At 38.3% G+C, this 12,109-nt stretch overlaps 1 protein-coding gene across 1 annotated transcript; it reads right to left on the reverse strand.

The window, feature by feature from the left end:
* Window positions 1-5,584: 5,584 nt before the first annotated feature.
* Window positions 5,585-11,654, reverse strand: LOC132547809 (lactose-binding lectin l-2-like). Its single transcript, XM_060211612.1, has 4 exons — window positions 11,621-11,654; window positions 8,801-8,895; window positions 8,155-8,251; window positions 5,585-5,844 (listed from the first exon to the last, which is right to left on the reverse strand). The coding sequence occupies exons 1-4, from the start codon at window positions 11,652-11,654 to the stop codon at window positions 5,585-5,587; spliced, it is 486 nt and encodes a 161-aa protein (XP_060067595.1).
* Window positions 11,655-12,109: the final 455 nt, after the last annotated feature.

Here is a 12,109-nt window from a genome sequence, read left to right on the forward strand (position 1 = left end):
GTTTTTTTGTCAATTTAAAAAAAAAAAAAATATCCTACCTGATATGCTTTCAGATTGAAGAACCTGATATACCTCTAGATTGAATCAAATGTTTAGAATTTATCAAGTTATGATGTACATTATTCTCTCCATGTGGCCACTTTGATGACACCAAAGCTACCTGTTCCTGTCTGATTTCACATAATAACGCCCAGGAAAACATCTGTTCCTCAAAGCTAACAAAAACCTATTTCCTGTATGACATCATGTATCCTTGTTCTAATGAGACATTAGGTCTCTCTGCTACTGTGTCACAGCAGATCACTCTGTTATTGTGTGATATCATTTAACCCAGTTACTGTGTGACACCAAGTCATTCTGTTACTTTCTGGCACCAGGTCTCCCAGTTACTGTGAGATCATTTTACCTGGTTACTTTGTGACACCAAGTCACCCTGTTACTGTGTGACACTGTCACCCTGTTACTGTGTGACACCAAGTCACCCTGTTACTGTGTAACACCAAGTCACCCTGTTACTGTGGGACACCAGGTCACCCTGTTACTGTGTGACACCAAGTCACCCTGTTACTGTGGGACACCAAGTCACCCTGTTACTGTGAAATAATTTAACCTGGTTACTGTGTGACACCAAGTCTCCCTGTTACTGTGTGACACTGTCACCCTGTTACTGTGTGACACCAAGTCACCCTGTTACTGTGTAACACCAAGTCACCCTGTTACTGTGGGACACCAGGTCACCCTGTTACTGTGTGACACCAAGTCACCCTGTTACTGTGGGACACCAAGTCACCCTGTTACTGTGTGGTTACTGTGTGACACCAAGTCTCCCTGTTACTGTGTGACACCAAGTCACCCTGTTACTGTGGGACACCAAGTCACCCTGTTACATTGGATAATTTAACCTGGTTACTGTGTGACACCAGGTCACCCTGTTACTGTGTGACACCAGGTCACCCTGTTACTGTGTGACTTCAGGTTGATATTGCAGAAGAGAGTGTCTCCTTCGACATCTATCTCTGTAAGATGTTGAGTGTTAAAAGTCTTAATATCCTGAGGAAACAGTGTGTGTAAAACCTTTCAAGTGCTTACCATACCTACAAATGTCCTCTTCTTTGGCCTCCTTGAACGAGAAGTTCACAAGACAAAATAGATTTTTATCAGATAATCCCACCATAGCACTGCCAGTACCTAGGCATGTAGGGTCAATATTGTACTGTGTTATAACATAAATCAGGGAGGGTCAAAATTCTACTCCATTATAATGTAAATTAGGTAGGGTCAAAATTGTACGCTGTTATAATGTAAATTAGGTAGGGTCAAAATTGTACTGTTATAATGTAAATTAGGTAGGGTCAAAATTGTACGCTGTTATAATGTAAATTAGGTAGGGTCAAAATTGTACTGTTATAATATAAATCAGGTAGGGTCAAAATTGTACTGTTATAATATAAATCAGGTAGGGTCAAAATTGTACTCTGTTATAATATAAATTAGGTAGGGTCAAAATTGTACTCTGTTATAATATAAATTAGGTAGGGTCAAAATTGTACTCTGTTATAATATAAATTAGGTAGGGTCAAAATTGTACTCTGTTATAATATAAATTAGGTAGGGTCAAAATTGTACTCTGTTATAATATAAATCAGGTAGGGTCAAAATTGTACTCTGTTATAATATAAATTAGGTAGGGATAATATTGTACTCTGTTATAATATAAATTAGGTAGGGATAATATTGTACTCTGTTATAATATAAATAAGGTAGGGTCAAAATTGTACGCTGTTATAATATAAATCAGGTAGGGTCAAAATTGTACTCTGTTATAATATAAATTAGGTAGGGTCAAAATTGTACTCTGTTATAATATAAATTAGGTAGGGATAATATTGTACTCTGTTATAATGTAAATCAGGTAGGGTCAAAATTGTACTCTGTTATAATATAAATCAGGTAGGGTCAAAATTGTACTCTGTTATAATATAAATCAGGGATAGGAATTGAAGAATATATCACAAAAAATATACAAAAAGAGGGAAACAAAACACAACAATAAAAATAAAAACAAGAAACTTCAGAAATGTCAAGTCCCATAGGAAGCGTATATATTTCATTCTGAATATTTGTGCTGAACAGTAAAGTGATGTACAGTGATTGTTTACTGTTATTCAGGATCCAAGATGTCTGTTGTTTATGCTGTGATTGTCTTCCTGTAAATAAAACAACACTGTTATTAGCCCTGTCATTCAGCAATGCAAGTAAAGATATGCAATACAAAATGGTGTTAGGTCAAGTATATGTAGAATTTCGGGATAGATAATGACATCAGGGACAAGTCTCTCTCAGAGCACATTGCGGTACCCCAATATTATGTATGGTGACTGTAAAGGGATGTCAAGTCTGGTATAGGTTGACGAGGAATTACATGTACACAGACGTCATAATCACGGAGGGTGGTTTGAAGACCTACAAACTGTTATATGGTCATGGATGTAGTTCTATATGATTCTAACATAAATACACATCTTTTATGTGAATATTAGAAAAATTAAGGGTTATGAACTTTACAAAGATAACATTTCTTGTGCAAATATTAGAAGAAGTTTGAAAAACTTAAAAGAAACTTTTTATGTAAAGAGTAAACAAACAAAACAAAAGATCTTTTATGTGAATATTAGAATTAAAAGAAATTATGAACGTTTTTTTTTATAATAAAGCAAATAGGAAACTCAACGCTACAAGGACATTTGGTGGAATTTGACCACAAAACAATTTGTAGTGTTGAGTTTCCGTTTTGCTTTATGTTTTCTTGTTAAGGAACTCTATTTAATCCTATACAGATCCACACGAGGACACTACTCTATTTAATCCTATACAGATCCACCCGAGGACACTACTCTATTTAATCCTATACAGATCCACCTGAGGACACTACTCTATTTAATCCTATACAGATCCACAAAAGGACACTACCCTATTTAATCCTACACAGATCCACCCGAGGACACTACTCTTTTTAATCCTATATAGACACACCTGAGGACACTACTCTATTTAATCCTATACAGATCCACACAAGGACACTACTCTATTTAATCCTAAACAGATCCACCCAAGGACACTACTCTATTTAATCCTATACAGATCTACCTGAGGACACTACTCTTTTTAATCCTATATAGACACACCTGAGGACACTACTCTATTTAATCCTATACAGATCCACCTGAGGACACTACTCTATTTAATCCTATACAGATCTACCCGAGGACACTACTCTATTTAATCCTATACAGATCCACCCGAGGACACTACTCTATTTAATCCTATACAGATCCACACGAGGACACTACTCTATTTAATCCTATACAGATCCACCCAAGGACACTACTCTATTTAATCCTATACAGATCTACACCAGGACACTACTCTTTTTAATCCCATATAGACACACCTGAGGACACTACTCTATTTAATCCTATACAGATCCACACAAGGACACTACTCTATTTAATCCTAAACAGATCCACCCAAGGACACTACTCTATTTAATCCTATACAGATCTACCTGAGGACACTACTCTTTTTAATCCTATATAGATCTAACCAAGGACACTACTCTATTTAATCCTATACAGATCCACACGAGGACACTACACTATTTAATCCTATACAGATCCACCCGAGGACACTGCTCTATTTAATCCTATACAGATCTACCCGAGGACACTACTCTATTTAATCCTATACAGATCCACCCGAGGACACTACTCTATTTAATCCTATACAGATCTAACCAAGGACACTACTCTATTTAATCCTATACAGATCCACCTGAGGACACTACTCTATTTAATCCTATACAGATCCACCCGAGGACACTACTCTATTTAATCCTATACAGATCCACCCGAGGACACTACTCTATTTAATCCTATACAGATCCACACGAGGACACTACTCTATTTAATCCTATACAGATCTACCTGAGGACACTACTCTATTTAATCCTATACAGATCTAACCAAGGACACTACTCTATTTAATCCTATACAGATCCACCTGAGGACACTACTCTATTTAATCCTATACAGATCCACCCGAGGACACTACTCTATTTAATCCTATACAGATCCACCTGAGGACACTACTCTATTTAATCCTATACAGATCCACCTGAGGACACTACTCTATTTAATCCTATACAGATCCACCCGAGGACACTACTCTATTTAATCCTACACAGATCCACACGAGGACACTACTCTATTTAATCCTATACAGATCCACCTGAGGACACTACTCTATTTAATCCTATACAGATCCACCCGAGGACACTACTCTATTTAATCCTATACAGATCCACCCGAGGACACTACTCTATTTAATCCTATACAGATCCACACGAGGACACTACTCTATTTAATCCTATACAGATCCACCCGAGGACACTACTCTATTTAATCCTATACAGATCCACCCGAGGACACAGATCCACACGAGGACACTACTCTATTTAATCCTATACAGATCCACCTGAGGACACTACTCTTTTTAATCCTACACAGATCCACCCGAGGACACTACTCTATTTAACCCTATATGGATCCAGCCGAGGACACTGGTCTATTTAATCCTATACAGATCCACCCGAGGACACTACTCTATTTAATCCTACACAGATCCACACGAGGACACTACTCTATTTAATCCTATACAGATCCACCTGAGGACACTACTCTATTTAATCCTATACAGATCTACCTGAGGACACTACACTATTTAATCCTATACAGATCTACCCGAGGACACTACTCTATTTAACCCTATACAGATCTACACCAGGACACTACTCTATTTAACCCTATATGGATCAAGCCGAGGACACTGGTCTATTTAATCCTATACAGATCCACCCGAGGACACTACTCTATTTAATCCTACACAGATCCACACGAGGACACTACTCTATTTAATCCTATACAGATCCACCTGAGGACACTACTCTATTTAACCCTATATGGATCCAGCCGAGGACACTGGTCTATTTAATCCTATACAGATCTACATGAGGACACTACTCTATTTAATCCTATACAGATCCACCCGAGGACACTACTCTATTTAATCCTATACAGATCCACACGAGGACGCTACTCTATTTAATCCTATACAGGTCTAACCAAGAACACTACCCTATTTAATCCTATACAGATCCACACGAGGACACTACTCTATTTAATCCTATACAGATCCACCCGAGGACACTACTCTATTTAATCCTATACAGATCCACCCGAGGACACTACTCTATTTAATCCTATACAGGTCTAACCAAGAACACTACCCTATTTAATCCTATACAGATCCACACGAGGACACTACTCTATTTAATCCTATACAGATCCACACGAGGACACTACTCTATTGAATCCTATACAGATCCACCCGAGGGCACTACTCTATTTTATTTATTTAACTTTTTTTTTTTAATATTATATGTATTATATATCATATATATCATATTTTATTGAATATTTAGAACTGGAAGGTTTATAAACCTAAAGAGACATCTTTTTTGTGAATATTAGAAGAGGTAATATTTCCTGATCATAGGAACATACTCAAATTCACAGATGGACTGGTAGCTCCTGTCACAAGGAATGTCATTCCATTGATAGTTATAGGAACGTCCATACTCCACACAGTGTTCATGGCCGCCCTGGTTGTTTGGTTCTCCAGCTTTCCAGTTAGTATAGGTAAGGCGTTGGTATAGATAATCCCACACAAACTCGCCTTGTACCTCCACATCGGTTCCATCTGTCCACAGTTCCCCAGCATATTCAGCTGCAATAAGTTGATACATACGTTTAGTACAAAAGATGCCAGTAATTTTGAAGGATTTTTTTCTGGTAATTCCAGAATATCATTTTTTAAAAATCTCCCATCACTAAGACCTAAAGTGAGTCCAGGACTTTAATTTCATATTCTCTTCAATGATTTGTTTGTTTGTCATGTTCATTACCCCATGAACAGCCAGGGTTATTTTAAGGCAGAGTCTCCTCTAAGTAACATGTGACTACAGCATTGAACAACATACTGGAGGCCCATTGCCCAGTGGATATTGGATAATCTTAAAACTGGAAAACATTTGGTCTCAGCCCCCTTTGGCCAGAGGGATGTGGCCTAGTTGGAAAAAATGGATCAAATCCTTTTAAATCCTTCTTTTGTAGGAAGGTGAGGATTTTGTACCAAGTCGGTCCAAAATGTCCTTTATTTAAAGAGACTTAATTTTGTATAAACAATTGACCTGACCTTCCGAGAGGCCAGAGGGGCATGACCAAATATGGGAAATATTCAACCACTTTTGTAGGAATTATTGGATTTTGTCCCAATTTGGTCTGAAGCATCCTAGGGTGAAGAGGAATCAATAATGCATAAACAAAGGGTCTCTGCTCCCTTGTGCTAGAGGGGCAGAGCCAAATAGGAGCAGAACAGCAAATTCATTCAATGCCGTTTTCTTCTGTAGAAATGTCAGCATTTTGTCTGAAGCATCCTAGGGTGAAGAAAATCAATTTTGTAAAGAAAAAACTGTGGGTCTCGGAGGCTCCCTTGGTTGGGAGAGGCAAATATAGTGGGGGAAATACAATAGATTTGTTTCATTTAGTTTAGGTGAAGCAAATTTCAGGAAGTCAACCAGGTGAGCGATACTGACCCTATTGGCCTCTTGTTTCTTCTGATCAGTTCCAATATCAAATCCATCCAGTAATTCCTAAGAGAAAATGATAATAAACTTGCATGGCCAAAGTCCAAGATTGCCACTCCTTAAACATTTTCTTTTTTCTGACCAGTCCCGAAATCTAAACGGCACAACTAAGGGCCTTCATATGAAATATTAGAAAGATCCGTCCAGTATTTTTTTTAGAAAAAGTGTTAAAAAAGTTTCATGAGCAAAATCAAAGATGGCCGTCTGTATGATAAATTGCTCTTCTGATCTGTTATAGAGTATATAACTAGGGCCAAAGAAATCCCGACATTTGAAATTTTCGAAAGATCCGTCCCGTACTCCTCAAAGAAGAGTAATAACATGCTTTCATAGTCCTGTGGCCACCTGTCAGCCATTTTGTTTTTCTCGTCAGTCCTAAAATCAAACAGACACAACTACTGATCAAGCGGAACCTACATATGAACTTTGAGAAAGTTCCGTTCAGTACTTCTCAGAACTAGAATAGCGGTAACAAGATCTGTTCACGGGTGGACCACAGACGAACTACAAGCGGACCACAAATGTAAGGCGAGTAGAATGGTCCACAACATGGTGATAGTGGGCAAAATAGCCGAGATAAAAATATGGCGACCATTTCTGTCCACTGCATTGATAAATATATCATTACATATCGCAAAAATAATGAATGAAAAAGTACTGACAAAATAGCATGTTTTGAACTCAAAAATGGATTACGCAAAGGCAAAATTATGAACAAATGAAATATTTAAATTTGACAATAATAGTGCCCAAAGAGAATAAGAACAGGTGTTCCAGTAGGGTAACCGTTTTCTGATGCCTGCCATGGACGTTGTAACCAATTGAAATAAGTAGTGCCACATTATCTTTATTGAGAATAACATCCGGCAAACAAGATGATCATCTGGTTTATCAACAAATATAGAGAACACCATTCCATATCGCTTAAGGAATGGTTTCCCAGTGACGTCACCATGGCAACCACGAAACTTTTCCATATTCTGTGGAACAAGTCCCTTAGAATACAGCTTACATACAAGTGTAACGAGAGATCAAATTTAATCTTGCCCTCGTGCCATCTCTGGCTTGCTCCTTCGTGTTTAAGTAGAAGAAGCAAGAACTTGGTGACCTTTGCACCCTCTTTCCTTCGTTGTGAGGTCAATGGCAGGTACACGATACACATAATGCTTTCATTCTATTGCTTAATAAGTGTCGTGTTTAGGTCGACGAAGACAGAACATGATAACACTTCGTCGACCATTCGCGTTCTTGAGGGAGAGTCAGCGAAAGAGCTGTTATTGAAAGAAAGAAATCTACATTATATTTGATGTACAAAGGCCTACTATATTACATTGAATAAACACTAATTGTACTGAACAGTAATTAGAAGTCGGTAATCCGTGGGTAATTACCTTGGTGGGACCTGATGTGGTTTGTGAGAAATTCCTGCTCCTGAGCTGATTCTATCTTAACGAGGTGACCATTACTGTGGTGAAGCCCGCAGTTACGCTGAAAATTAAAGCGCAAAAGAGGAACTTAAAAATGATGACAAATCAATATTCCTCACTTGTTTTCCTGTCATGGTTTATAAATAGAACGACTTTTATGTATAAATTTTACTTTTTAAAGGCTCGAGGCTGTTAACAAATTGTGCAGTTTGTGTAGGGAGTGAAACAGTGAATTAAAAATGCTAGTAAATATGCTTTATTTGTTTCATTGGCATTGTTCATGAATATTCACAAGTTACTTACGGATATCCACAATAATTTTTTTCAATTTGGTTCGACATATTGAAGGCGAAAAACAAGATCATAGGATATTTTATCGTTAGCTCTATTTATTCTTACGTTTTTGGGTTATAACTCAAACTACAGACATTTTAAAATATTATACCAAAGCATAGGACAATGAAATGTGATGTTTCAAAATGGCGTCCATTTTTATTATGTTCTGGGGTGAAATTATTTACCAATGAAAATGCTTGTTTCATTGAGGATTTAATAACATATTGGTATCAAGAATTTTGTATTAAAATCATTTTAATATGTATATATTTACGTCAGCTTCAGCCCACGGTTTCTTCTCTTTAACGATCATGTAACAGGAATCCTGAAATTCTAGATTCCATGGTGATGGACATTGACCGCACACCACTGTAAATAAACCAGCGATATACCCACAGTTAACATTTTACCAAGAAGTACTGACGGAAAATTTAAATCAACAGTGTGCAAAAAATATATGCAAGACAGTTAAGTAATTTCAAAATGTAACAAATTGTTTCATAATTGCGGCAAAACTACAAACAATTACAACATGTCTTCAGATCCAACTATCAGGGTCCGCTGCTGGGTTGCTGTCGTTAGTTCGAAGAGTTTTGACTTAAACTGCCCGCGGTCTAGATGTATTTGTCAGTGTCGTGGTCGTGGTCGGTTACATCTGAGTAATTCCGTGTATTAAAACCAAGCCTTGTAGATAAATGTTTAATGGTTGCGAAAAGACGTTTCTGACTGACGTATGCGTGTGAAAGATGTGTCAACATCATTGTACGCCATCCCGTTCTTTTGTCGTGTTGACTGGACCTATGTCAAGCAAAGCTGTCATTTATCCATGGAGCAATGATCCAGTACTCGATAACGTTTATTAAGATAATTTAATAAATAAAATCTAATTTAGTGAATTATATATCTTACTTACTACATTCGATATATTCTTTCATAAATAAGATATCTTATGAAATTTGCTCCGTGAACACATTAATAATAAGCTGTCTTATGAACCACTGGTTGTACCCGATGTGGCAGATTTCCTTATGTGCCAGAAACAGAGAAAAAAACCAACATGTCAACATAATCTATCTCCTTTATCAAATATTATCGTCCTTAGTTTCATCGAATTTGCGTTTGCATTATGATTCCGTTAATATGTCGGTATTTTCGGTTTCTTTGTCTTGGAATTTAGATTCGTCTGAGAATACTATTTTCCAAGTCGAATCTCTACTCGTCCGAGAACAACCATTACAACTTTCGACACGGGACCTAGATTCGTCTGAAAACGATCATAACTACACTTGACGCGTTCAAAGACGGTTTCTTCATTCCAGAATATCACTAACATTCGTTGGTAAGACAACGCCTAGTGATAAGATGAATCACGCAGAAGGAAAACCTGTAAACAACCAACCAACCGACCAATCAACCAATCAACCAGCCCAACCAATCGACCAGTCAACCAATCAATCAACCAGCCCAACCAACCGACCAGTCAACCAATCAATCAACCAGCCCAACCAACCGACCAGTCAACCAATCAATCAACCAGCCCAACAAACCGACCAATCAACCAATCAATCAACCAGCCCAACCAACCGACCAGTCAACCAATCAATCAACCAGCCCAACAAACCGACCAGTCAATCCACCAACCAACCAGCCCAACAAACCGACCAATCAACCAACCAGTCAACTAGCCCAACAAACCGACCAGTCAACCCACCAACCAACCAGCCCAACCAACCGACCAATCAACCAACCAGTCAACTAGCCCAACAAACCGACCAGTCAACCCACCAATCAACCAGCCCAACCAACCGACCAATCAACCAGCCCAACCAACCGACCAGTCAACCAATCAATCAACCAGCCCAACCAACCGACCAATCAACCAATCAATCAACCAGCCCAACCAACCGACCAGTCAACCAATCAATCAACCAGCCCAACAAACCGACCAATCAACCAATTAATCAACCAACCCAACCAACCGACCAGTCAACCAATTAATCAACCAACCCAACAAACCGACCAGTCAACCAATCAACCAACCAGCCCAACAAACCGACCAGCCAACCAACCATTGGATTGACTGACTATGGAGTCATGAAAGATCGTGCAGTTGTATTAACCATTTGCCAATATAGTGGTTTATTTTATTCTAGATTTATATTTAGAGGTCTAGCTATTTATATGTGTACCTTGTCACAAACTTTTAAGCTTTTCTGCAATGTACAACTTGGGTGTAGTGGGCCAGATATATTATTAGGACATGTATTGTGTTCCTATGCAAATAATTAAAAATTGTTTCATCGATGTTAGATACAAAGACTAGATACAAATATTTTGAGAAATTACTATAAAATCGTCATAATGAAGCAGGCACTGTACACCATCAGACAGGGTTTTCTCTTGTCTAATGGCCGACAAGAGTGATGTTTTTAGAGTAGAGATGTCATATTTGAGTGCGCGTTAGTGGTGAATTTATATAGTAGAGATGGGATCTTAGGGTGCATGGACTAGATGGGAACAATAGAAAGACGTTCTCTGAGGTAAGAAGATGGAGCCATGCCAAATTGCATTGATGGGGATTGGCAGAAAAACCCAACTGCCCATTATGTGACCAACCGGGCAACCTGACCCGTGTTCTATCGTCGTACAACACCCTGTGACTCGGGGGAAAGAGCGATGCCAAGAGGCGTCTGAGGGAAAGTATGCCAGTCTTGTTGATGGCGTGAGGGCAAAGGTATGGAGTGTGTGGGTCTTCCCGGTGGAAATGAGGTACTGGGGATTCCCTGCACAGTCCATGCAGGCCACGTGCAAAACGCTAATTTTTTTAGTTGGACTACTTTTTCGTTGGTGCGTCATAAAACAACTCATATTTAAACATATGTACATGATGTAAACATAATATTACTGATAAGGACACGTGTTCAAACGCTGCCATGTTGATCCGCCATTGCTGTAGTAGTATTTGAAAGTCTGATAAGGAGCATTGTCTTCCAAGTTTCAGAAGACGCTCTTCAATTTACCAAAATCATGAGATATTTTGACAATATACGGAAAGGCAAGTTTCTTTATAAAAAGGAAGACATTTTACATTTACCTGGTAGTAGGAAGAGCAGGATCCTGACGTCCATGTTCAATGTGTCTGGTGAACCAGTATAGCTAAATTCCTGGGTCAAGCTTTCAACTCCGATTCATTCTACTGATTAAGCACGTAGACAACATCCACGTAATACCACAATTCTACTTTTAACGTTTCCCACACTCTATTTTAGATCACCTTCTCCATGCTAGGACAATGTACGATAAAGCATTGAACCGTCTTGTTTGGTCAGTTGTCAGTTTTCGTCCGTGGTCATTTATATTGGCAATATATGCCACAAGAAAAGTCCAATGTTTATAGACACATTCACTATGTATATGCTGTAGTCTTATGAATACTAGAACTTTATCTAAACTAATTGATCATTGTCGAAAGTTTAAACCGTCATGATGTAGTCAAACTAGCGTAAAAGTGTCAAAACAGGACAAAATTGTAACAGATCATTTATATGGGCATTTCCGTATACTATATTTATTCAAGTGTGAC

The sequence above is a fragment of the Ylistrum balloti genome, unplaced genomic scaffold, assembly GCF_031769215.1.
Source record: "Ylistrum balloti isolate Yb309-2 unplaced genomic scaffold, AGI_CSIRO_Ybal_v1 Utg369980, whole genome shotgun sequence".
Taxonomy (NCBI): Eukaryota; Metazoa; Mollusca; class Bivalvia; order Pectinida; family Pectinidae; genus Ylistrum; species Ylistrum balloti.

Bases quoted from the DNA above. Each gene is read 5' to 3' on its own strand.
- LOC132547809 (XM_060211612.1), bottom strand. From the start codon at position 11,654: ATGGACGTCAGGATCCTGCTCTTCCTACTACCAG. The intron at 8,252-8,800 runs GTAAATATATAC...TTTAATTTTCAG, and splicing joins AACCGTGGGCTGAAGCTGAC to CGTAACTGCGGGCTTCACCA. The intron at 5,845-8,154 runs GTAATTACCCAC...AACTTATTGCAG, and splicing joins CCACATCAGGTCCCACCAAG to CTGAATATGCTGGGGAACTG.